Source organism: Gymnoscopelus braueri, assembly GCF_963280865.1.
Source record: "Gymnoscopelus braueri genome assembly, chromosome: 13".
In the NCBI taxonomy this organism is placed as follows: domain Eukaryota; kingdom Metazoa; phylum Chordata; class Actinopteri; order Myctophiformes; family Myctophidae; genus Gymnoscopelus; species Gymnoscopelus braueri.
Window position 1 is genome coordinate 10384914 of NC_137615.1, and position 27801 is coordinate 10412714.

At 42.0% G+C, this 27801-nt stretch overlaps 1 protein-coding gene across 2 annotated transcripts in view; it reads right to left on the reverse strand.

Annotated features, from left to right (window-relative positions):
- Nucleotides 1-3227: 3227 nt before the first annotated feature.
- Nucleotides 3228-27801, reverse strand: part of LOC308098417 (uncharacterized protein) — a 43108-nt gene continuing 18534 nt past the window's right edge. Inside the window, exons 2-6 of one of the 2 annotated variants that reach the window (XM_080446764.1) lie at nucleotides 21307-21636; nucleotides 14691-15005; nucleotides 11034-11108; nucleotides 10092-10366; nucleotides 3228-6345 (exon numbers count right to left, since the gene is read on the reverse strand). In XM_080446764.1, coding sequence (XP_080302890.1) covers nucleotides 6070-6345; nucleotides 10092-10366; nucleotides 11034-11108; nucleotides 14691-15005; nucleotides 21307-21636 — 1271 coding nt within the window. In that variant the 3' untranslated portion in view covers nucleotides 3228-6069. The remainder of the gene's footprint in view (nucleotides 6346-10091; nucleotides 10367-11033; nucleotides 11109-14690; nucleotides 15006-21306; nucleotides 21637-27801) is intronic. The other variant, XM_080446765.1, reaches the window with a different exon arrangement.

Sequence of the window (27801 nt, forward strand, 5' to 3'; positions counted from 1 at the left end):
CCTTAAATCACAAGAATAAGGGACACCAAATTGAAAGCAGTTAACAATAAACTACCAGCACTGTCCCCTTGAGCAAGGCACTAACTCCAGTGTAGCAGCCCGCAGCAGCAGCTCATGGTTACACCAGGCATTTATTTTCTCAGGTGGGAACCTGCAGCTATTATGAACATTAGGTCGATGCTGAATAATAGCCGGTATGCTCAGCAAAAACCTTTTACTGGATGAATAAATGTTAACAAATTATCCACATTGATTTTGTATTATTTCTTTTGCCCCAGTTATAAATCCCAAGCTACATTGACTCAAAATGTTGCCGGTGTATTATTGACTTAAGAAACACCATCAATATTTGGAGAGTAGATAGCAGAGCGCCATGGCAGCGCTGTAAACACACAGGAGTGCAGGGTGTTCATACGTTATGTGTCTGGCTTTCACAAAAGCTCTTCGGTCATTGTTTCTTTGTAGTTATTATTTAAATGAGTTTCACACCACTTTCATTATCCATTGTATAAGTTCACAAATACGAGGGTATCATTGATAAATAATATCAATGTCTGAAGCACATACACTTTCCCCAAGTGGACAACAGCCGGGTTGACATGGAAAACATTGTAAAATAATGTAGATGGGCAATTCTGTCTTCAATTGCACAATTGTCCTTTTGTTTAGCAAAAAAACTACTTTATCTCGAGACTTTTGGAAAACCAGACTAGTTTAGTTTGGATGCCTTTAAAAGTTTGGACTGACCTGACACTGTGTACTAAATACACAACTTTATCAAATGTAGGTGTAATTTATAGGGCCATTAAACTATTAATAAAAGGAAGAGAGGGTGTTTCGTCTGGTTCAGTGAGATTCCTCAAACGTAATTACTAGGGTTGGGTTCCAGTCCTGCATGTCCATGTGATTCATTGCTTTGTGGAATTCAATTCAATAACGCATGATAGTTTCTTGTTGGTTCCAAGCATCAAAGGGACTGGGAGAAAAACTGGCCTGTTTGAACCCAACCCAAACAGAGCATTGGTATGGTGTAAAGGTGACAATGATTACACAATTGTTTAAACCTACGGTCCAGATATGATTTTGTCATGAGGTAAACCACGGTCTGGGGCTGAGCTGTGGGGTTTCCTACCCAGTGAAACAGGGGTATAGGCAGTGAGGGCCCTATCTTAAACGCCGCCTTAGCCCTTATGCCTAAACATTTTTGATTTAAAATGTTCTTAAAAATAGTAAAACATGCTTACAAGTTTAGGCATGAGGGGCAAGGTGGCGCGCAACTACCCACTACCAGTGAAACTGGGGTAGAGGCTGTGGGGTTTACTACCCTGTGAAGCAAGGGCAGAGGAAAGGGGGGGGGGTCATCTTGTTTTAATGTCTGGTGAATTATCCACACAGGGCTCCCCACATGTGCCTCTTATTTCAATAGCTAATAGAATCTCTGTTCTGGCCGTTGAGCTTCATTGGTTCTAATGAGATTCCTTGCGGGGGTTGTGAGGGAGATGATAAAAGTAGGACACACTCTCACCTCTCAGGGTGCTTCCCTAAAACATTGCCATGGTGGTGAATGTATACACATGTTCACATACAATACACGCACGCACGCACGCACGCACGCAGTATTTCTTGCCTGCTTGCTACAAAGTCCATGTTTTGTGTTGCCACAAGCTGTAGAAGAGTCTACAGAGAGGCACACACGATCTGAAAATCAAGGAAGACACTACAATACAAAAAATAAAATCATAGAGCCTGGATGAAATAGCAGGCCTTTGAAATAGAAATCGACTGACTGACAGTGACAGACAGGCTTTCCATGAGTGGAAAAACAACAAAAACCAGCATGACATAATTTTGTCAGCATCTTAGAGACTTCCATTTCACCAATCCCACCTCTAAACGCTTCCTGTTCTGGAATGGCCCCTCCCCTTCCTGTTCTAGCCCCTTCCCTCAACAGTGTCCAATCATGGAGAAGCAGAGCTGCCCATATAAGGCAGGCTCTAAAGTCATCCAGAGATGCAAAAACAAAACAACCCTACATTACCACGGTACTGACGGTAGTATTGCTGCACTTCCTGGGTCACGTGACCTAAAAGTCTTGCATCGTAATCATCGATCCGATGATTTCCTCTTCCTCAACTTGCTTCCGTTTGCCTGACCTTCGGAAACTATCTCTTCAGAGTACCGGCATTGTGTGTGAAATGAGGAAATGGGAATTGCCTAAAGCCTATACAGTAGCAGTTATGATGATAGCAGGTTGTCAAAGACAGAGTGAATCTACAGTATGTTGACTACTGTCCATCATTGGTGTCTCGCTGAAAGAAGCCAGGCTTGATAAAGAAAAAGCATGCCGTTTAAGTGCCTATAGCTAAACCCTTGGTCACGCTATTCGATCTGGATCAGGATGCTTTTGGCTTCGGCATTGGATAATTGTTTGTTTACATTCCAAATATCTCAACTCCTAAACCAGACCAACCTGTTGAGCGTGGTCCCATGTTGATGATATCATCATCACCACTAGCAAAACAAACCACCCGAACATTTCAGGTGTCGTGCCTCGACGGTCCGCCTCTGTCACTTCAAACCGTCCAGCAGATCTGTACGTGTGAGGGTTCTAAATGTAACAAAAGACACATAGCTGTGTTTGTGGAGGAGGTATTCGTGTTGAGATGAAAGTAGAATACTGAGGGGAGAGTGACAGGTAGTAGTTGATAGCGAGCTGACTAAGCAAAGGAAAGAGGAATAAAAAGTAAAAGAGAAAAACCCCATCATTCTGGTTGGCGATGTGCATCGAAGAGGAGACCAAATAACCCATTTCAATCCGTGAACGCGTCTGTGTCATTTTAGATTTCTTTGGATATAAAAAATTTGCAGATATACAAGCTCATAGTGCGGCACCGAGTGCCGCGCTATGAGCATGTAGATCTGTTATTTTTTTTAAATGGTGATTTTTTTTTGCAAATCTTTGAATATATATTTTTTATGTTCTGCTTCTGGTGGGGGTCCCTGGGACAAAATATTTTGAGATGGGGGTCCGCGGCCAAATACATATCATTTTGGGTGGGCCTTGACATGAAAAAGTTTGAGAACCACTGATATTCTAGCAACCTAAGTTTCTTTTTTTTACTGATTTAGAAGACTTTTGTAGAATCCCCCAAAGATTTGAGTTAAAATGTTCACTTTAAAAATATATATATATTTTCAAAGATTTGTACAAATTTTCTAGATAAAAAAAAAAAAAAAAAGATCTACATGCTACACCGAGTGCCGCGCTATAAGCTTGTAGATCTGCTATTTTTGAAAAGGCCAAAGTATAAAATAATGGTTATGGCTAAAATGTAAAATGACACAGTATGCGTTCCGTATTGAATGGGATAATGTCTTCCTTCCGCCTTGTCATTTCAATTGCTCTCTAAACCCTGGCTCATACTGGGCATCGTTCTCCTTTTTCTCTTTCATTCCGTTTGTTATTCTTCTGTTCTCCCTCTTTCTCCAGACTTAACGTTTGATCAGTCCCTTCTGAAGTTATACAACAATATAAAAATGCAAAGGTAGAAACGGTCTAACAAACAAAAAAAAAGGTTCACATTCAATGAATCCTTAAAAAAAAACGCCACTGATGCACGTTGAGCAGTTCAGTTCAGTTTTGTTTGTTTTTGTTTGTTTTTGTGTTTTTTCTTGTCTGTACAAGGCTCTGGGGTCCGATCGCCGGTTGGGCACAGAGGAAACGATGCCCCATCGTCCATGTAAAACAACTAAAATAAAAAGCAGAAAAATCCCCGTGACGACAATCCAAAAATGTAAAAATACGAAGAAAATGCACTTGACAATAATCCAAAACATGTAAAAAAGAAAGAAAAAAAGAGAGAGAGAGAGAAGTCTGTTCCTTTTGAGAAAATCATAAAGGCCACTTAAAAACAAGGTCAAAATGAAATTGGTAGAAAATAAACAAGGTCACTTCATTGGTAAGTGACCACTTCGACTACATTGCTAGGTCCATGCTGTACAGATTTATACAATTAAAAGAGACTACAAAAACTACAACTACAAAACTACGATCCCAGGGCAGGGAAGAAAAGAAAATCCACCGGCCACAGAGGCTGCTGCTACATCCCCCAAAATTCACCAGCCGCTTTTGTTTTTCTACCAGCCAACTAGATTTTTAGAGCCAAAAATGATGGCTGGTCTCCCTCTTATGTGACTGGTAGTGGGGAGGATATTCCCCTGCATTTGTCTGGCGTTAATTTCCCTCCCTAATCCTTTTTGAACTGGGTTGCTGTAGAGATTCATTGACATCCAGGTGGAGATTTTAAAGGAGTGAAAACAGTTCTGTACAGCAGGATGGTGTAATTAGTCCAGTCTGCCCAGAGAGGGCTGTGTATGTGCGTATGTGTGTTTGTGTGCGTCTGTTCTAACTTCTGTCTCGTTGAGTTCCGTTTGATCTGGGTCTAAGCATACAGACCCATGATTTGCCACCTGTTTAAAAGTCTGTCCTAATAAAGTCCTGTCCTGTTTCATGTCAATGGCTTCTATTGAACTGTATCGTGTTCTGATCAATTCCCTGTATTGGATAATTATTATGTTCATATTGTGCCCAGTCTGTTGTGTTGTGTTGTGTTCCCCCATGTTAGGCTATGTTGCACTGTGGTCCAGTGTTCCGTGTTCGTCCATTGCTTGGTTCCTTACTGTCTTCCAGTGGTTCTGCAGAAGTGATCTGGTCCGAACTGCAGTTCCCTGCTGGGCTGCATTCTCTCCTTCCTGGCGTTCTGTGAGTTCTGGTTCCCATTCTTTTCCGTGGTATTTTTCAACCTTTTCCTTTTGGTTCTGTGGAACGCTTTGTGTCCCTTTTCTTTTAAAAACAACAGAGATCTGTTCTGTTCCTTTGGTTCCCTGGGGATCTCTGGAGCTGTTTGGTTAGACCAGTCCAGTTATATATGCTGCTGCCGTGCAACCGATATGTTGACGTCTGACCACCCTGTGTGAATTTATGCTGACCTGCAACCCGCGTGGTTCCTTGTGAATTCCAGGAAGAGGTTCTGTTGGCTCAGTCTCAGTCCTGTCCTGCTGTTGTTGTTGACTCACCCATTCCGGTTCCGTTCTGCTTCTCTTTTTTTTTGGCCTTCGGGTGATCCCGTTTCAGCCCTCGATCTGTTTGGTTCGTTTTGTGGATCCATATTCTGGTCCCATCTCAATGTGCCTGTGTTCTGAGGCTTTGCATTGAACCCAAAAGAAACAACAGCTGAACTGTGTTTTTAGCATTATGCTCTGAGCTTAACAGTAACATCTTGGACTGCATTACTTCCAGGCTGCAGGTGTCCACTATAAACCTGTTGTTTGAGAAAAGTCTCTGATGTCTATTTTCGGGACTAATCTCATTCTGTTGTCAACTTCTAATTGGGACTTGGTTCAGTTCTTCTTAATGCGAGTCCAGTTTTCCTGTGTTCCGAGTTAACCTGATTTGCCTCCGCGGCGTGAGAACGAAGTACTGAGCTCTCCGTCTTGTGAGATCATTCTGCCGTTTTCTGTTCCACACGGTTCTGTTCCGTTTGATGTCCCTCGTTTCTCTTCCAATTAGTTCTGTTCACTTCAACGTCGTGTGCTGTGTTCTGATCCGTCGACCCGGGTTTGGTCCTGATCCTTTTAAGATTTCCCTGCCCATTTCAGTTTTCCGCTTTGTGTTCAATTCTGTACTTTACGCCGGCGTCCAGTTCCATTGCATTCCGGTCTATGATCCGGTTTCTCCTCTGTTCTGGTCCCAGATCAGTTCTGTCTCGACTGGGTTTTCTTCCGATCTGTATGGACCATAGGGGGGGGGGGGGTGGTTTCCTGCCTGTTTTCTCGTGTGCCGAGTCCTGATCCTCGGTTCTGATTCCGTTCCGTCTACAACTGGTTCAAACTGCATTCTTGTTCTGAGTAATCTGTTCTGCTGACCTGGGTTCAGTTCTGTTGAGGTTGATCCTGCCGGTGTTCCGTTCTGTGTTTTAAGCTAAAGTCGTTTCTTTTTTCTTTGTCAAGTCACCCGGGTTTTGTATACGTTTCTGTCTTTACTGAAGTCGGTTCTGTTGCTGCATTCGCTCAGGGTCGTTTCCCGGGGTGACTGGCGCGCAGGTGGCCGTGCAGACGGGAGGCCGAGGAGAAGCGCTTCCCGCACTCCGAGCACCGCAGCCCCGACGACGACGACGAGACCGTCGTTGGCGCGGCAACGTGGTGCGTGGGGGAGGGGGCGGAGGTTTCCATGCCGACGGCATCCCCCCCCCCGCCGTGCGTCTGACGGTGGGCCTTGAGGAGAGAGGCGCGGCTGAACCTCCGGCCGCACTCCTCACACTCCAACCACACTCTCCTCCTCTTCTTCTGGAGACGGAGAGAAAGAGCAAAACAAAAACGCACACAGTTACATAATGAATACAACAATAAACATTACATTTTAATCATTACACCAATTTTAGCCTCCGTTTTAGAAAGCAGCTAAAAATTCTATCGATTACTTTTAACCCATTAAGACCTGGAACGCATCTGTGTCACTTTAGATTTATTTGGCTATTCAAAAATAGCAGATATACAAGCTCATAGCGCGGCACCGAGTGCCGCGCTATGAGCTTGTATATCTGCTATTTTTGAAAGATCGTGATTTTTTTTTTTTTTAATGTTTTTTCAAAAATCTGTTTGGATTTAGAAAACATTTTTAAGAATCGCCTCAGGTCTTAAAGGGTTAAGCACTTTTAAGCACTTTCCATCCTCTATTTTTGGGCATATCATTCTATATATCTTATCTTATATCTTTTTTCTATATTTAAAAAATAAAAACATACATATTTTAAAAAGCAGTTCTAAAAGCTCATATCATGGTGCGATGTGTTGTGAGCTTATAGATCGGCAATGTTTTGCTGCACAACACCTGGTCGTTCCAAAGTCTAGACTGAAGACAAAAGGTGATCAGGCCCTTTGTCACCAGGGACCCTGGACTTGCCTGAGGAGATCAGACAGGCTAGCAAGCTTGTTCCTTTTTAACCCATTAAGACCGGGAAACCATCTGTCGTTTTAGATTTTAGCCACTTTTAACCATTATCTTATATACTTGGGCTATTCAAAAATAGCAGATCTGTTTTGGGGGGGAAATCAGACAGACAGGAAAATTGTGAAAATGTGTGCAAATCTTTGAATGTATATGTTTTTTAAAGCACATTTTTTTGTACTCAAATCTTTGCTTCTGGGGATTCTACAGTAAAAAAAGAAGAAGAAAAGAACGTATGTTGCTATAATATCAGTGGTTCTCAAACTTTTTTCATGTCAACCACCCAAAATGATAGGTATTTGTCCCCGGATCCCCTGCATCTCAAAATATTTTGTTCCAGGGACCCCCAGAAGCAAAGATTTGAGTTAAAATGTATATATATATATATATATATATTCAAAGATTTGCACACATTTTCACGATTTTGTTTTTCAAAAAATAGCCAAAGAAATCTAGAAAGTGACACAGATGCGTTCCCGGTCTTAATGGGTTAAATCACTTCTCAAAACACACTGTTATTATAGACTTGATTTTACTACCTGATTACAGGTAAGTCTGTCTTTGTGTTCTTATCTATTTATGCTCCATGTTTCTTCTCACACACTTATTTATACTTTCATGCCTCTTCTATTAGGTCTCGCACAGTTTTTCCTTTGCTGTGTGAAGCGCTTTTTAACCGTTTTAAAAAGTGCCATACAGACAAAGTTTATTATTATTGTTATTTGCATGATATTTACAGGTATTTCTTATTGACTGGGATAGGAGAGTGATGCGTTCACTACAAAACAACTGTGACGTCATGTTGAACAGTACAGGTGGGAGTCACCAGGGGGCGCCAATTGCAGAGGTCGAATTTTGTGGGGGTTGATTTGTTGATATATATATAATAATTATGAATATTATTTATTTTCTTTTTGTCTTCGTTTTTTTAATTGGCTTCTTTTTCATTCAATTAATCGAAAAAGTAACTGATCGCTCAGAAAATAATCAATAGTTGCAGCACTCCGGGTACTGTTGAGTGACCCCATGACCTATCGTCTAACACCACCAGTGTTGCCAGATTCTGTGAGAGAAACAAGCGACCAGGTCTAGGAAAACCAGCCCAAAAGAAGTGACTATGGGCCACATGAGCACTTTAACATATACGTCAGCTATTTGAAAATAGCAGATCTACAAGCTCACAACGCGTCGCGATGCGACGCGTTGTGAGCTTGTAGATCTGCTATTTTCAAATAAAATCTTGCGGGGAAATTATAATAAGCAGATCTGGCAACCCTGACCACCACCCGGCTAAGAGACCCTCAGGCACAAACTTTTCAAGCAAGATATGGTTGCACTCGGGCAGAAACCCACCTTATCTCCATATTTTAACCTTTTGTGTTCTCTCGTAAATTAAAATCACATAATTAAATAAAATCGTACTACAGCGTCACACAAAAGGTATCAAAAGTAACAGATCTAGGGCGCCCACTGGCCTAGCGGTCCAGGCACAGACCACATATGCTGGTAATCCAGCTTGACAGCGTGTCGCGAGTTCGACTCCCGATCCCAACGACCTTTGCTGTGTGTCACCCCCCGCCCCCCCATCTCTTTCCCCATTTCCTGTCAGCCCACTATCCTACCAATAAAAGGCAGAAAAAGAAAAAAAAGGAACAAAAAAAAAAAAGTAGATCGACAAGCTCAAAACGCTGCGCGCAGCGACGCGTTTCGAGCTTGTAGATCTGCTACTTTTGATATTTTAGAATTTGAGTCCAGGAAAAAGGCACACAGTTTTGGACACATGAGGTTTCCACTCGACCAGAGACGATATATCAAAACCTTATAGAAAGATTCCAGGATGGAAAAAAAGCTAATATTGGTGACCAGACGGCTTTTCCTCTAGCACCACCATTCGCCAATGTGCAGTTGGGCGTTAAAGGAGCTACACCATGAATTTAAAAAAAATATTTGATATTTAATATCATATGGTGTATGTCCCTCAAACCTTTTTCAAAAGGTTTGAGCCTAAATCATCACTCAGATATACTCATCCCAAGTCAATTGTCTCTGGCTTATACAGCACTTTCAGCTGCAATACCAAAACGTCCTCTTGGGCAGGGGGGGGCTACTGAGCAATTCTGTCTGTTAATAAAAAAAAAATATTAAAAAAAAATATTAAAAAAAAAAGAAAAAATGGAAAAATTCTGCATAAAAAGAAGCATCTAAGAAAAATACAAAATCGAAAAAAAAACACTGAACATTTTTGAACAATTCCACCAAGTGTTTGAGGTGCCTGTTTCACCCACTTCCGGGGGGCGGAGCCAAAATCCGAGCCCGAAGTATTTGTTCGTAGACCCCCACTTAGGGGGGGTAGAAAAAGTTTCGGAGCGATTCGGGCACTTTTCATTTAACATTGGGTTTGCCATCAATAATGTTTGTGACATCATAAACATTTCCATTCTGAAATCGCCTGTTCAGACACGCCCATTCTGGAAATCCATGAAATGAGAAGGAATGACTGAATTTAAAAAAAAAACATTTTTTTGGGTACAAGAGACACTGGGGACACCAAAAAATACAAAAAAACAAGAAAAAAGTGATTTTCATGGTGTAGACCCTTTAAGGAGCAGCACGGCATTCTAGAGCATTGGTTCTCAAAGTGGGGTTCGGGGACCCCCCAGGGGTCCTTGGGGGGGGGGGGGGGTACCAGGGGGTTCCCAGCAAAATGAGTTAATTTTTGTATTCAATTCGGTTTAACCACTTGAGCCCGATATACATTGGCTATTTGAAGATAGACGATCTACAAGCTCACAACGCGTCGCAAAATGCGACGTGTTGTGAGCTTGTAGATCTGCTGTTTTCAAAAAGAATCTTGCAAAAATGTTTAACATTTGGAATATTTTTTGAAAAACAAATCTTGTATGGGGGTCCCTGGCACAAAATATTTTCAGGTGGGGGTCCGCGGCCAAATACATATCAATTTGGGGGTCCTTGACATGAAAAAGTTTGAGAACCACTGCTCTAGAGGCCGCTAGCTGATCTTTTATGGATCTGATTGGGGGAAACAAAAGCAGGAAGCCGACGGACAGGCGAAAACACTCCTCACCTTCCTCCCTTTGTCTTCCTCCTCCTCCTCCTCGCCCCCATCCTCCTCCTCCTCGCCCTCCTCCTCTTCCTCCTTGATGGTCACGGGCGACGGGTACGTGCGGCGGTCGGGCGGCTCCGCCGCCGCGCTCTCGCGGCGGCAGTTGGCGATCTCCGTGGCCAGGGCGGCCAGCGTTTCCGTGGCGTCGGCGTTGTCCTGGTCGTCGTCCAGCAGCTGAGCGGGCAGCGTCAGCAGGCGATGGAGCATGGAGGCAGACGAACAATGACCAGAGAGGTCTGGAACACACAGAGAGAGAGAGAGAGAGAGAGAAGATTATTCATCACTTACAACATCTAGACATGTGTGGTTCTGAAACTTCTTCATGTTAACCCATTAATGCCTGAGGTGATTCTTAAAAATGTTTTCTAAATCCTAACAGTTTTTGGAAAAAAAAAATGTTTGAAGATTTTTCAAAAATAGCAGATCTACAAGCTCATAACGCGGCACTCGGTGCCGCGCTATGAGCTTGTATATCTGCTATTTTTGAATAGCCAAAGAAATCTAAAGTGACACAGATGCGTTCCAGGTCTTAATGGGTCTTAATTTCCACCCCCCCCCCATCTGAACAGGCTCTGTGCCAGGGATCCCCAGAAGAGAAGTGACAAGCTGTGAGCTTGTAGATCTGCTATTTTTGAATAGCCAACATATAAATGGATAAGGTGGTTAAAATGATTGTGATTCTACGTCAAATGGACCCCTGAGGGTCCCCGGACCCCACTTTGAGAACCAATGCTCTAGACTTGGTAAACTTGACCTGAGTTGGCTCTGTACTTGGGCCTCTTTTTTTCCCCGTCTTCACCTTCACCAAAATAGTCTATTTTTGGCAAATGTTCCCCCAGAATATGGATGCTGCGGTTCAAGTGGTTAAAGGCCCCGTGAAATCTAAATGAGATAGATAGATACCTTTATTATTAGAGCCAGATCCAATGCCAGATTTCTGGGTCCAATGCTGATCCCAATTCAATGAGAGTCTCCTCTCTATTACCGATGGTTTGTCCAATATTTTGTGAAAGAAAAAGGGGGGAAAAAGTGCAATATCTTTAAAACAAACAGTTTGAAAAACTTGAAAAGCAAATAATGTTTTGATAGATAAACATTTTCAAATGAAGTATATACTGTATATTAAAGGGATATTTCACTTTCAAACAAGTTTGGGGTCATTTTAACGTCTACTCACGCTTTTGTGAGCACCCCAGACAGTTTTTAAGTTGCTTGATTCAGCATTTATATATATGTAGATATTAATTTTATCAGACACGCCCCCTTCCTATATGAACCCATTGTAATTCCATTTTAACCATGTTAGACTCATTGAAAAGACCCATCCTTGGTTCTGGTGACTGATATTGTCCTTCTAATGCGTGAGAGGGACATGTTTTTTCATTTGGAAAATGGAAAAAAATGTAAACTGTCTGGGATGCTCACATATATGTGAGTAGACGTTAAAATGACCCTAGACTCGCGTGGCCAGACTGTTGCCTCCCACAATTCTCAAATGTTTCCGGTCATACAGTCTGGGACTCGGAAGCTCTGATCATCATGATTAAAATATAAAGCGGATGTGAAGCCTCCTCCCCACTTCCGTTGCGTCTTTACAGTCGCGCAAATTCATCCTAATATAAATCTAAAGTATCTAAGTATATATAGCTTGCTGCTTAGCAGAAATGGAAATTAAAAAATAAAATGTAAAGATATTTAAAAATACATTTTCGTGAACGGAAGTGCCAGCTTCTTCTCTCGGATTTCGGGAGGTGTAGTTCCAGACTCTATATACTGTAGCATTCAGGAGGTGTAGTTCCAGACTCTATATAGCATTCAGGAGGTGTAGTTCCAGACTCTATATAGCATTCGGAGATTGTGAAATAGTTGTCTGACTACGCGAGACTAAGATGACCCCAAACATGTTTGAAAGTGAAATATCCTTTTAAACTTCAATTATGGAAAGAACATTTAACTTATACAAAGAACAAGCAAACAAGTAAACATATAATGTACAAATGAACAAATTGTGTCGTCAGTAAGTCAGCTGATATATCAGCCAAACCGATATTGGTTGGGCACTAATAAAAATCAATGTGTACGTTTGTTTAAAACATAATATCTTGCACTGAACATCATCTACAATATATATGCCAGTATCTGTCCCAAAAATTATGGTAAAAAAAAAAAGTGGTTTTGTATAGTTAGTCATGTTAAAGTTTCTATTTATCTGGAAAACATTTTAAAAAAATTGATGACTCATCCTTTACTTGGGAGGAGAGGCGTCCTGATTGGTTAGTCAATACCGGGCACAGTGAGGTCTGACAAATACTTCATTATTTTTAGAAGGGCCTTGGAAGAGTCACAGAGACCAGATTTTCCTCCCCCTTTTTTCTCTTTTTTTCCAGAGCATTCAACTTGTTGTTAGTCGTCTGAATGTAATGAAGAATCTACTAATTTAAACAAAAAATTAACACAAATAAACTTGTCTAGTGCAACTTTAAATGTGCAGAATCAAATGTCATTCTGTCTAGCCATTTCATGTGGCCTTTAAGTGGAACGAGAGTAAGAGAGAGAGACAGGGGATTGCACAATCCACCATGACCTGTGCTCTAGTGGTAATGTCCCTTATCTCTGGACCTACATCTAACCCAGCTAACCTGTAACCCTGCTGTCTTCCTGCTGAAGCTCCTCTATACCGTCTCCCTCTCAGTTGCACTTCCTCACGTCCCCAAGAGAAATGCTAAAGACAGCAATGTTCTCCTTTTTCCAAAGCAGACATAGGAGAAGCTCAGGTCAATAAGAAAACCTTGGGAGTATTGTCTTTGCGTCTCTAACAAATCAAACTTCTACATGGCAGTCTCCTTGACAACATTCTGAACACTTTTCCAAGCCATAATCACATCAAATCTAAATGCGTATCCAAGCCATAATTGCTTAAATGCTCATCCAAGCCATAATTACTTTAACTCTAAATACTTACCCAAGCCATAATTACTTCAATTCTGAAATTCAACAATTACTGATGTTGCTGCAGCACACACTACTACTGTTACTAATGGAACTTACTTCTACTACAACAGGTGCTACTGCCATTACTACTACTGCTGCTACTGCTGTAGTCTTGCGTAGGCAGACGATTGCCAATCTCCATCTACCGATACATCTACATTCAATGTCTTGGCTAGAACAACAGAAAAAACAGCTGCAGTAAAACCTATGCACACTGCTTTATAAACAAAACCTATCACCGTCCAAATAGGAAGGAACCACCCTTAAGTCTTGGCATTGGTTCTGCAGGTATTTCTTTAAAAAAAAAAGGAGGGGAAAAAAAAAATCAGTTTTAGCCACTACAGTGAATCTAGGTGTCACCAGATCGGTATCTGTAAGCAGAGATCTCTGATTCTCTGGCTATGTGAAACTACTGCTGCTGCTGCTGCTGCTGCTCCTGCTACTGATGGTGTTCCTAATGCTACTACTACTACTTCTGGTGTTACTAGTGCCAATACTAGTGGTGTTAACTAATGCCACCATTACTACTCAGGGTTTCCTGCAGGAAGAAACTTAGTCTAGGTGCTACTGGAGGGGGTACATGTGCCTCGCACGCTGGGGATGCACGATATGGACAAAGTGGCACACCTATATTGTATCGCTACCGAGATATTTGGCATAACTGCTGAGGACATGACTGTGGGTTTACACTTGTTTTATAGTGTAGCAACGGTGAAAACTAAACATTCTTCAGAAAAACGGCACATTACAGGTCAATTATGCTCTTATAGATGTTTATTCTGACTGTTAGTCTTGGTGCTGACCAATTCAGCCGTGGTAGTGTGCCTAGACCAGTGGTTCTCAACCTTTTCTGGGTCAGGGCCCACTTGAACATTTTTTTAAAGTGTTCGCGGCCCACCCATATGACCGCTTAACACGGCAGCCAAATGTCATTTTCAGAACAAAGTTTATTTGTGTTCCGGCTTGTATCAATGAAACTAAACATTAAGTTCCTATTTATCGCTATCACAATGAAAACTCATTTTTCAAAGTTGTATAGAAAAAATACCATGACGTAATTTTTTTGGGCGGTGAAACCGCCCCTATAAGTGAGATTTGGAAAAATGTACATTTTCCTGCGCTGTGATCTGGGCCCAGGAAATTTGTACAATTATCCTGCGCTGTGATTGGCCAATCACAGTCTATTCAGGACTGTGATTGGCCAGTGTCACATGACACATGTGCATAGCCCTATATAAGAAACCATAACTTGAAAAAAAACAAAAATTTGTTTTTCAAGTTTTCAAGTTATGGTTTCGTCCATCATAAAGAGTGTTTCAATAAATGTATTTATCTTTTGTACATGATTGGTTGACTCCATTCAGTATTGTGATTAGCTAGCAAGACACCGCCCACTTCACACAGGGTGTGATTTTTTATGTTATATTAACATTACAGTCTTAGTGTTTTGCCAATTAGCTGGGGGCTCACTTTACAACATCCTCACTGCCCACAGGTGGAGAATCACTGGCCTAGACTGAGCTGGTCCGATGGAATCCCCGCTGCTGCTGCTGCTACAGCAGTTCTTACCCGCTGTGGGGCTGAGGGCCGCCTCCCCTCCTCTTCCCGTCGGCGGCTTCTGTCTCTCTGACAGGACGTCGTCGTCGTCCTCGGGGGACAGCACCTCCATGTCCTCGAGAGGGGTCCAGCGGGGGTCCTCCTGCGGGGTGGTGGGAGACGGCTCGAGGTCACAGATGGGGGTGGAGCCGGAGTCCCCCGCGCCCCTCCCGCTGCGGGGCTCGTCTTTGATCTGCCAGATGTCGCTGCACCACTTCTGCCCGAACACCTTGTCCAGGATGGGAACCCAGTCCTGAGAGACGGAGATGACCGCCGGCTTGTCCCGGTCTGAAGGAGGAGAGGAGGAAGAAGAAGAACCGGAGTGGAACAGAGGGAAGAGATGACGATGGAAGGATGTGACAGAAAACAGCGGGAGAAAAGAGAAAAGACAATCGGAAAGGAAAGAGAGATGAGGGGAAATAAGGAAGGAGAGGAACATACAAGAGACTTTTAATGACAGATCTGTAAATGTGAGTTTGTCGTCATAGTAAGCAGACCAAGGGCAGTCCAATCCAGAGACGACGATCATACACCAGCTCTCTGCTCTTACTTCCTGGTTGACACAAGGAAGCTTTTTAACCCTTTAAGACCTGAGGCGATTCTTAAAATGTTTTTTAAATCTTAACAGATTTTTGAAAAAAAATCAAAAAAAAAAAATTCACGATTTTTCAAAAATAGCAGATCTACAAGTTCATAGCGCGGCACTCGGTGCCGCGCTATGAGCTTGTATATCTGCTATTTTTGAATAGCCTAAAGAAATGCTACAAGTTCATAGCGCGGCACTCGGTGCCGCGCTATGAGCTTGTATATCTGCTATTTTTGAATAGCCTAAAGAAATCTAAAAGTGACACAGATGCGTCCCAGGTCTTATTTCTGAACGATTGCGACCTTCGTCATATAATCGGTGCAGGAATATAAAAGAAGACGTATCACAGGTTGTTTTCTAATCACTTGCTTTTCGATGTGCCACAGTACATCATTGTATTGAGGCATCTAAACAGCGGCAGGTATCGTTTCTGTCTCGGAGGTATCGCGAGATTTGGTTGCCAGACAGGAAATGGTTGACAGTCTCGCGCTAAATTTGGCCGTTCAGAAACATACTCTGTGCTCTTTAGATACCTCTATAAAATTATACAGTGTACACATCGAAAAGCAACACAGCAGAAAACAATGTGTGATATGTCCTCTTTTGTTTTCCTGAGCCGAGTATTTTATAAAGGTCTCAATCGTTCAGAAATAGTGTTTGTTCATAAGCTGTCCAGCCGGCTCTCATAGACTGCAGTGTTATTTCACCGACTTCCGGCGAGTCTGCCACCCAGTGCGACGCATCTGCCGGCTGGAATTGCACGATAGAGAAAATGGCGTCGGCTTCCCTTCCTTTCAAAAGCTTCCTTGGTTGACACAGGAAACACTAGACTGAAGCCACTGAAGAGTGCCGATCTCTGAACATGTGACTGATTTGGAGCACATTTATCAGTCTATTAATGAGTTCCTCCCGCTCTCCTTGATGGTGTTCTAATTAGCAACGTCACCTAGTGTAGCTTTGGGTTGGAATGAAAACCTGCACCCCCATACAAACACACACACACTCAATCAGTACACACACCGACAGTAAGTTTCATTAATTATTAACACATAATGTGCATTGATTACTGTTGTGTTCTATTATTTATGTCTGCTACCGTATTATTTATTTATTGCTATTATATTACTTTATATCAGTACTAGGCGCCAAAATCACAAGGCAGATCCAGATGGCTAGGATTCGATGCTACGATGCTAGCCACTGAAGACTGTTTTACTTTACATTTAATATAAGCTGGTGCTTCTATAGTCATACTTAACTCATATCCTAGTGTTGTCTTTTGTGAAGACATTCACATAAACATGCAGACAAAGGGAATATCGGATATAAACACTATCGACAGTAGTGTATTCATTTACACTGTCTATAGTGTATATATCTCCAGGCACTGTTCAATAATTGCCAACTGCTCCTTAGTTATAAAGGATAAATGCAGAGGACAAATTCCAGTTATGTGCAAATGTACGTGGCCAATACCCCTAAAACAACTAAAGAGGGCACATTAATTCATTATTATTCATGATCTATAGTGTTTACATCGTATTTGTATGCATGTACCTCCAGCTGTTAGTTTCCTGGAGACTTTATATTGCATACTGTCCATACTAGTGTAGACACTATCTAAATCTTAGCGTGTTTATACTTCTGTTAATACTGTTCATACTGTATATCTTAGCACATACACATATCGACCTTTGCACTTCATTCTATTTACATGTTATACATACATACATACATACATACAGTATGTACATTACACTGCCCTTTACTGCTTCTTTTGCACTTCTGGTTAGATGCTTAAGTGCATTTGTTTCTTACTATTTGTACTTTGTGCAATAACAATACAGTTGAATCTAATCTAATCTGATCTCATCTACCGGTAATCTAAATATCTATCATGACACCAACTGCTCAATGTAAACCAAATAGTAGGTTTGAAACGGTACAGAATATACAAGGCAACCAATAGCATTCAATACAACGTTTTATTATTTAATTATGTCCAGGGAGAGGGTGAAGATCCAGTGTGTTCCTCCACCCATGGTCTTGCACTCCTGTTGGTGCTAGTTCTCTTTCACACACACACACACACACACACACACACACACACACACACACGCACATGCACACGCACACGCACACGCACACGCACACGCCATTAGAGTGGTTGAAATATAAAATTTCCACATTATTCATGATCTTATGGAACAAAAGAAAAACACCTTTTATGGATCGATGTCTTACCATAATTGGCTGTACAGCGTTTGGAAGAAAGGAAGGATAAATGGCTTCCCAAAAGATACCGACAGGAGAACAAAATAGTTGTTCCAAGTCAGCAGAAGCAACAATAACAGACAGTTACATACCTTGCAAATGGTTGCATCTAGCTGGCTTGCTACTAGGTCATCAAAGTTAGTCTTCCATGCTTTCTCAAATGGTTGCATCTAGCTGGCTTGCTACTAGGTCATCAACAGAAAAATATGACATGATAATAAATAATTATTAGCCAACTGCAATTATTTTTATTTATTTTTCCTGTAATCATCCACATTTATGCTGCTGTTTTCATCACTAGTTACTGATCCACTGACTACTAATAAAGGAAGTGTGTAGCGACTGAATTACACAATTTCAACCAATTATAAATTATTCTACATTTTCCACACGCTTTCTAAAATGTCAAACTGAGCAAAAATAGCCGATCTATAAGCTCACAACGCATCACGATACAATGCGCTAGGAGCCTCTGGATCAGCTATTTGCACTATTTGACGTACAATGAAGTATACAAGGTTTAAATTGAGTTAATCCAGGAACAACCTTGCTAGACACAAACAAGCCATATTACCTAGTTGAGCTAGCTATCGCTCATTGTAATCAGATGTACTTATACTAGTGATGCACCGAAATGGACATGAACTGTATAGAACAGTATGGGCAGTTTCAATATAAATGTTTAAGTTCAGAATGTAGATTTTACGTATGATGAGTATAGGTAGCCTACAGCAGGGAAGAAGTCTATGAATATCTGTGCCTACAGTACATGTCTCCTACTGTACCGTACATCCTATACACTACTTCTTGAACAGTCCGAATAAACGAGGGACAAGGATGCAAAGTCCATAGTAATGATAACATGAAAAAGATAAGTTACACTTTACAAATACAGGGACGGATAGGAACTAAAGAACCAGGCACACAAACACAATGTGGAAGGGGGAAGATAAATAATGAATCCAGTAGAGATGTTTGCACCAGTAGCCTATTGGTCTGGTGTTTCTTACCGAGAGGGATTCACATGAAGTATTTGCGTTTTAGGCCTGATTTGTACCTTGCCATACAACGGTGTCGCGTACCGAGTATAGCCAAGCTTCAAGCACACTAAGGTCACGAAGGTCACGACACATTGTGAGCTTGTAGATTGGTCGTATTCGGTGCGTGACACCACCGTACGTCGAAGTAAATTATAGACAAACCAGGAGAGGAGAGGGGGGCTTGTAGCCATGTGGCAGATGCTCTGCAGTGAGAGTGCTGCTGAGTGCATGCTATATATAGACAGACAGTCCGTCATAACAGCACCAGTCACTCCCACGCTCATGTTGCACGATTATATTATTGAAGCTGTTTCGGTATAATTATTATTATATAATTTTTTTAGTGGTTTTTATTTTCAGCCGAGTAATTTCGGTGCATCCCTAAGTAATACGATCTAAAGCAAGTGTTGGTAACTGAAAAAAACATAACCTTTGAATGCCACAAAACACTGCAATAAGCTATTGTCTTATGATATAATGAACTAAAGCTGACTACATCAAATACCACTATTTGACTAAATTGATGATATGTCACAGATGCAGTCATTTCATCAACTTACCAGTAAGTGCCACGGAAAGCCTGAGAACGAACGAGGTTCAACGCTGGAACTCTAAAGTGTTGTCGGGAGATATTGGTCTCCCCCACCACGACACGTGTTACTTCTCCCATTACAACAGAAGTCTATGGGAGCGTCGCAACTCTTTCTTTCAGCGGGTCTGAGTTTATCCTAAACTTGTTGCACAGCCGCGTCGCTCGCTGAAAATTCAAGAATGATCAGGGACGAGTGTTGCGGTCGTACGACCCAAGTATATGAATTAGGCTTTAACCCATTAAGACCTGAAGCCGATTCTACAAATGTCTTTTAAATCCCAACAGTATTCTGAAAAACCTATGTTTCTATATCAGTGGTGCTCAAACGTTTTCATGTCAAGGACCCCCCCAAAATTGTATGTATTTGGCTGCCGATCCCCAACTCAAAATATTTTGTTCCAGGGACCCCCAGAAGCAAAGATTTGTTCGCTTTAAAATAATATATATATATATATATATATATATATATATATATATATATATATATATATATATATATATATATATATATATATATATATATATATATATATATATATATATATATATATATATTAAAAGATTTGCACACATTTTCACGATTTTTCAAAAATAGCAGATCAACAAGCTGGTAATGCGGCGCTATGAGCTTGTATATCTGCTGAATAGCCAAAGTGTAAAATAATGCTTTTTTAGCTCAAATCAAAAAATTACACAGATACGTTGCAGGTCTTAATGGGTTAATCTCTGCATTACCTTCTGCTAAGCGGTCACAACTAACGGCCCGGGTCCATTTTTATATTCAGATAAAAAAAACGTATCGTCTCTGTCGGGTGGAAACCCTCATTACGTCCAAAACTGTTACTTTCCAGGATTCAAAGTCCAAAAGTATCAAAAGTAGCAGATCTACAAGCTCAAAACGCGTCGCTTCGCGCCGCGTTTCGAGCTTGCAGATCTGCTACTTTGATGCTTTTGGGGCATCTAACACAAACACTGTGGAGAGTTTTCTATTAATATGAACGTCAGATATCACGGAAAGAAAAAAATACGCGATTTAGCGCACAGACCATCCGCTCACGTTTTTAGCTGCGGTGGACTCGGGATGGAGTTATGAAAATGTACCACTCGTCCGAGGATATAATAACATCATATAAAAGGTAATTCTCCTTTAATAATAATAATAACTACATTGAATCCATTGCAGTGGTTCTCACAAGTGGGGTCCAGGTGAGAGTGTACTAAATGGAACCAAATGGACCCATTTGCACACCCTCAGAGTTGTGGGGGTCTGAGAACCACCGATCCCGTTGGAACATCGGGTCTTTTTGTCCCCGTTTCCCCCAAAAAAAACGTAACGCTTTTGGACGTACGGCGTTTCCACCCGACAGCGACGACACCGTCACCATTACAAATTTAAGTTGATGATTAATTGTCATACAAATAATTGCGATTAACGATGTAATTGTTTTTGGTGTTGAACATTGGAACACAATGAATCAAAATTACATTTCAGATTGCTTTTAAGGCTTCGTAATCCAAAATTGCACGGGGCAGACATGACAACTGACTTCAATATTAAATGAACATATTTCATAATAAAAAAAAATTAGACCAGGGGTCTTCAACCTTTTCAGGCCAGGGGACCCCCAAACTGATGGGTATATGGAGCAGGGACCCCCTACCTCGTAGGGTAGGGGGGGCTACCACATATATTGTATATTTATGTATAAAATGTTGTTTTATATTGCCTGCTCCTACGCACCTGCCCCAGTAGGTTTGCAAAATAAAAAATCTCTACAAAATATGTATAAACATACCATGTTATTGTGCATTGTGCCTCCATTTATCTGTTTGCTATGGATTCATGTTATGTTTAAAGACAATTTGACATTTTGGGGGAAAAAAATATTTTTTTCAAAAATATTGTTTAATCAAACAACAATTTCGCGGACCCCCTGCAGTACCTCCGCGGACCCCCTAGGGGTCGCGGACCCCCTATTGAAGACCTCTGTATTAGACGATGATGTTATAATTGTGACAGGCCTATACATATGCAGTGTATAGTTGGCTTGTAAATTAGTGGCTGGTGAATTTTGTAATCCGTCAACACACACACACCATCGCTGGCCGCCTTGTTGGTCTCCTTCTCCTTCTCCATGTCCTCCCTGGTGTCGTCGGAGCCGCTGGGCGAGGCAGAGTCATTCTCGGAGCCTCTCCTCCTCCCTCCTCCTCCTCCTCCACCACCACCACCACCTCGGCCGTTCTCTGCTCCTCCTCCTCCTCCGCCTCCTGCTGCTGTGCTCCTGTCCAGCCGCTCCTCCAGGACGTGCTGCTCGCGCTCCTTCTTGGTGATCTCCAGGAGGAGGTCGTCGAAGGAGGCCTCCACGATCTTGGTCAGCTCGCACACCGCAAAGTCCAGGACCTGCTCCATCACCGTCTTCAACTGACCTGCAGAGGAGATGGGTTATTCATTCATTAATTCATTCATATATTCATTCATTAACCCATTAAGACCTGAGGCAATTCTTTAAAAAAAATTGAAATCCTAACAGTTTTTTGAAAAAAATATATATAAAATATTTTTTCACGATTTTTCAAAAATAGCAGATCTACAAGCTCATAGCGCGGCACTCGGTGCCGCGCTATGAGCTTGTATATCTGCTATTTTTGAATAGCCAAAGAAATCTAAAGTGACACAAATGCGTTCCAGGTATTAATGGGTTAATATATATAATGTGACATTTTCCCAGGACACAGAACACTAAACTAGTCAAAAGAAATTAAAATGTGTTGTCTTGCAGTCTGGCGGGGCCCCTGTTGAAACAACCCCTCCCCCTCCACTGTCTGTTTAAATCATCATCATGTTAATAGCCATTCTGATACGCATTTGGCCGCAAAACCCCATCTGAAAAGGTCTTGTGCCAGGGACCCCCAGAAGATTTGAGTTAAACAAATTCAAAATTATGAATAAATTCAAGACACTTGAAGTATTAAAAAAAAAATAGCAGATGTACACACTTCTGAATAGTCAACGTATAAAATATGGATACAGGGGATAAAATGATTGTGATGTTGCTGTAGTAACAAAGTTTGCTGGGGACGCCCCCCCTGAACCACTGCCATAGGATACCAGGTAAACCATGAACCTAGCACCTGTCACCATATGCATAGCACCATATAACCAACTGTCTGTGTGCCACGGACCCCCAAAATGATACGTATTTGGCCGCAAACCCCACCATCTGAAAATGTTTTGTGCCAGGGACCCCCCAGAAGAGAAGATTTGCATTAGAGAATTCACAATTAGCTTGTATATCTGTTATTGTTGAGAACCACTGTTCTAAATCCTAAGAGATTTCTGAAAAACAAAATGTTGCTATACGTATATACTATATATATATATATAGCTAAAATCTAAAATGACACAGATGCTTTTCCGGTTGTAATGGGTTAAATTAACCATTAGCATTATGGAGCGACTGTGAGGAGTTGGAGACCTAGTAACCTACATTCAGGCGTCATTCAATTATAGTCTTGCGTAGCCAGACAACTATTCCACGATCTCCGAATGCTATATAGAATCTGGAACTACACTTCCTCGAAAGCCGAGACAGGAAGCTGACATCTGTTTCGTCATGTCCGTTCACGAAAATATATTTTAAAATATCCCTACATTTTATTTTTGAATTTCCATTTCTGATAAGCAGCGAGCTATATTATGCTCAGATGATTTGCACGACCGTAAAGATTGTACGGCGGCAAGCATTTGAAGTCAACAGTCTGGCTCGTGAGACTAATTCAACTAGGACTCCTCCATTAATTGCTGTTTGCGCGTGGATTTAATAAATGTCACAAATTCAACTGAAAATTAAAAGATCAAACGCTTGATACCTCCAACAGACTAAGTGCCCTTGAGCCAGGCACTGAACTCCTGTCTGCGCTCAGCCATTGTGAGTCATTGTGGACGAGAGCTAAATGCCACGCAAATGTGAAGTGCAATTCAGTGTTATCCTTATGTACCCGGCTGCTCACACACACACACACACACACACACTATATAGGCTAAGAACATTTCAGCTGCTTTATCGCTCATTCCTCTCCATCCATCCCTCCCTCCCTCAAAACATGTAATCTCATCCATTCAAAGGGTTGGCTCAGCGAGATGACCCACTTTACTTCAACACACACACAAACACACACAACTCCATCAAACACACTCCGACAGCTGTCATCCTTTCAGAGTCACACTTCTGACACACACTACACTCTGTAGCCTAAATAATGACATTGCAGAGGTCAGAGGTCAGGCTGGCACAGCTTTTGTGATTTCTCCATCGCGCGCACGCACACACATGCGCGCACACACACACACACACACACACACACACACACACACACACACAGAGCAGTATATAGGGCCCTCCCATTAGCCAATATATAAAATCCTACTGGATTTTACCATATTTTGGCTGAGTTAAACTGATTAAAGAATGTTCCGCAAACCAAGCCATTTCCTGTTGACTCATGTAGGCATTGAGCTTTTAATCCACAGTGATTTATATGCAGTTATATAAGAGCACTACCCCTCCACTCCTCCCTCACCCAGTCTCTATAAGAGTGGAGCACTACCCCTCCACCCAAACAGTCTCTATAAGAGTGGAGCACTACCCCTCCACTCCTCCACCCAAACAGTCTCTATAAGAGTGGAGCACTACCCCTCCACTCCTCCACCTTAACAGTCTCTCCAAACTGGTGCGTGAAACTGACCCTCATTTTCTGTACGCCCAAACCGGTGTTTCTCAAAGTGGGGTCCGGGGACCCCCAGGGGTCCTTGAGGGGGTTCCAGGGGGTTGACCGGCAAAATTAGTTTAACCACTTTAACCCTACATACTACAAGAAATCTGCTATTTAAAAAACATTTTGGAATATTTCTGAGACATTTTAACAACACAAATCCTCTATGGGGGTCATAACTATTGTCAAGATGGGGGTCCGCAGCCAAATGCATATTAATGTGGGGCTCCTTGACATGAAAAAGTACCGGCCAAGAAGCACTGCTCTAGTCTAGACTACAGACAGCACACACGACACGAGCAGCTACAGCAGCTCTGGAGAAGTGCTGAGCAATTAATTGTAAGAACGATAAGAAAACCTAGTTTGCAATGTGAACTAATATGATTTACCAAATCAGTAATTAAGAGGTTATTAACCACTTAAGCCCTATATCCTTCATCGCGATGACGAAAATGGCCGCTCTACAAGCTCCCAGGCCCGTTGCAGTGCGTTGTGAGCTTATAGATGTGGTACATGTTAGTTTTGAAAATTCAATGACATGCCCGCAATAGGAACGCCAACTTGAAAGTGATTCATTATAATAAATTGTAATATGAACTAATACAATTTACCGATCAGTAATGAAGAGTTTATTAATCCATGCATCTTTTTTTCTCCCTATTTTTTTGTTAATGGTTGTTTTAAAAAATAACTTTAAAAAATAAATGACATTGAAAGTAGTGAAAGTTGAGAAATGTGATGTCTGTACGGGTACAGAGTCGTGACGTTTACTAATGGAAGTCATCAGTCATGGCCTCCTGCGACCATTAACACACACTCAAGTCGTTTCTGTTGTCGGCCTGTCTGTGACGTCTCTCCTCCTCCAACAGAACAGAAGACATTTTCTCTCTCTGGTTGAGCGTGGGAACCATATCAAGTCAATTTGTTTCGCTCCGGGACACCGGGCTCATTAACATAGCGTATGCCACTTGGTGAATGCTTTCATCCCAACAGTGTTACAGTGTCACGATCGTATGAGTCATCCCTACTTTCTTACTACGAATATGACGCGTTCCATTGCGGCAGAGCAGAGGGGGGGAACCAGCCAAAAGAGAAGCGTCAAAAGTTGAGAAGAACTCAACTTTGACGCTTTGAGACGATCAGTAGAGCGCCGTGCTCTTAACCCATTAAGACCTGGAACGCATCTGTGACACTTCTTGATTTGAGCTAAAAAGCATTATTTTACACTTTAGCTATTCAAAAATAGCAGATATACAAGCTCATAGCGCGGCACCGAGTGCCGCGCTATGAGCTTGTAGATCTGCTATTTTTGAAAAATCGAGAAAATGTGTGCAAATCTTTGAATATATATTGTTTAAAACATTTTTAACTCTATTCTTTGCTTCTGGGGGTCCCTGGAACAAAACATTCTGAGTTGGGGTTCGGCGGCCAAATACATATAATTTTGGGGGCCCTTGACATGAAAAAGTTTGAGCACCACTGATATAGAAACATATGTTTTTCAGAATACTGTTGGGATTTAGGAGACATGTAGAATCGGCTTCAGGTCTTAAAGGGTTAAGTAGGCATGGAGTAGGCATGAACACTCGACACACACCACAGAAAAAAAGATGAATGTACGAAAGTAGCCAATATTGATAGCAACGTTTTTAACATGCAGTTGTAGGTGTGAAATTGAATCAAGGTTGAGCAACTACACAGCCTATTTTTTATTTATTTTTACTTTCATAATTTTTATCCCGCGATTTTGTAACCCCATTTTTTTCACCCAGTGCCAATTGTCTAAGTAATCCTGGGCGCTATACTCCCTCTGCCAACCTAGGGAGAACCCAGAGCCTCCTTCAATGCATGAGGGCCAACAGAGCCTTCTTATCACCCGACGGAGGGGAGTTTCCCCGGTTTGGACGTAGCGTGTGGAAGGAACGCGTTATTCCAACCAGTTCCTTTCCCCTCCATCAGGCGCCCCGGCTGACCAGGGGGAGGCAGTATAGAGACCAGGATTACAGCACGTTTTTGTGAGGGTACCTGCCCCTAGGGGACACGGGGAGAACATGCAAACTCCACACAGAAAGGCCCTTTCGCCAACCCCCACCTAGGGTACGGGCACTGATGACACGGCCTATTTCTTACCTAAACTGTATAAAATAGCCCTTACAAACAAGCTGCCAGATATGTGCATCTAACTAACTACTGTCTAGTGTCTACCCTTCTCCCCGTCTGTGAGCTCTGCTGCCGGGTGTGCAGCTGCCGGCTTTGATCCGCCCGGAGCACCCGTAGCTCTCCCCCGCAGCACAGCTATACCTTATTTATGCGGGTGTCACTCATCACCTTGGACACGCCCAATGTATTGCATTCTGCGAATGACCGCACCACGGACATTCGCTTGCAGCTGCCGGTGTGAATTCAGCGTTGCAGACGGTGCCATGGTCGTACGCTTTCATGCCAACAGTCTCGCAGTGGCACTGATCATATCGTCGCTGTCGGGCAGAAACCTCTTATCTCCATATTCTAACGTTTCGTGTTTTTTCCGTAAATTAACGCCCTACGTGATCACACTACAGCGTCACGCAAAAGCATCAAAAGTAGCAGATCCACAAGCTCGAAACGCGGCGCGCAGCGACGCGTTTTGTGCTTGTAGATCTGCTACTTTTGATGCTTTTGAATTTGAATCCTGAAAATATACAGTTTTCCGATGAGGTTTCCACCCGACAGAGACGATATGCGAGTACTGTACTGTCCATACAAGCCCTTACTTCTGGAGGGATAAGTGCCACGTTTATCAACCACTTTCTACCTGGCATCTGTATTTCATGTCGTTCTATGGTGAAAATGTTCACGCTTTGTGATCAACAAGCTCACAAAGCGTGGCATCGTGACGTGCTGTGAGCTTATAGATCGGCTACTTTCACTATTTGTTGGCCAACAAAGTAGTACTATATAGGGCTTAAGTGGTTAAGCTGCTCACAGAATGGAATTAATGCCATGCCATTGAAAGGACAACAGGACAGGATGAGGTTAAACCCCGCTGCTACTGGCACTGGGTTTGAACCCTGCTCAAGTGCTGTCTGATCATACGGTCAGCGCACTAATGTAGGTTTTCTTGTTTAAAATGTCCATGTTGACCTGGTTTTATGATGATGGCGCAAGATGGCGGCGCGCAGGTTGCAGCGGCTTTGGGTGTCTCTCCAGGGACAGAACCTTGTATTGCTATTTATGTTCAGTCTGTGTCTTTGTGCAGCACTGTTTCCCTAACAATGGGTCGGGTCGTCGGGACCCATTTTTATGGGTCACGAGTAAATATCCCTTTTTTCCGTTTCCTACAATTTTCTAATTATTTCGAGAGATTTTCAAAAACAGAAAGGAAATTAATAAAATCAAAGAAATTGCATATTGTCTTTTTTTTTAAAGTAGTGTAAATAGCAGATCTACAAGCTCGCAACGTTTGTGAGCTTGTAGATTGGCTATTTTCACTAGTTTGGGTCCCGAGCAGATCTCAAGTTTCAATTTTGTCTCGAGCTAAAAAGTTAGTCTTAAGTGTTGTACTGTCACCTGCTGATACTTTTTAATTTTGTTGTGTGTACTTGTTATACACAGATGACAATACATTGAATTGAGTCATGAACTTCAGCAATACATTACAACAATTAATTACCCATAAACTAAACCATACCTGTGGATGCATGCGTCCCAAGTACGTGCAGGCTTTGCCGAAAATACTAATAAACAGCTTAACATTTTGAGAAATTGACAAATCTGCTCAGTCGGTCCCTGCCTATGCCGATGCTCAATGGCCATGTCAGATCGACTAGCTAACCCGTT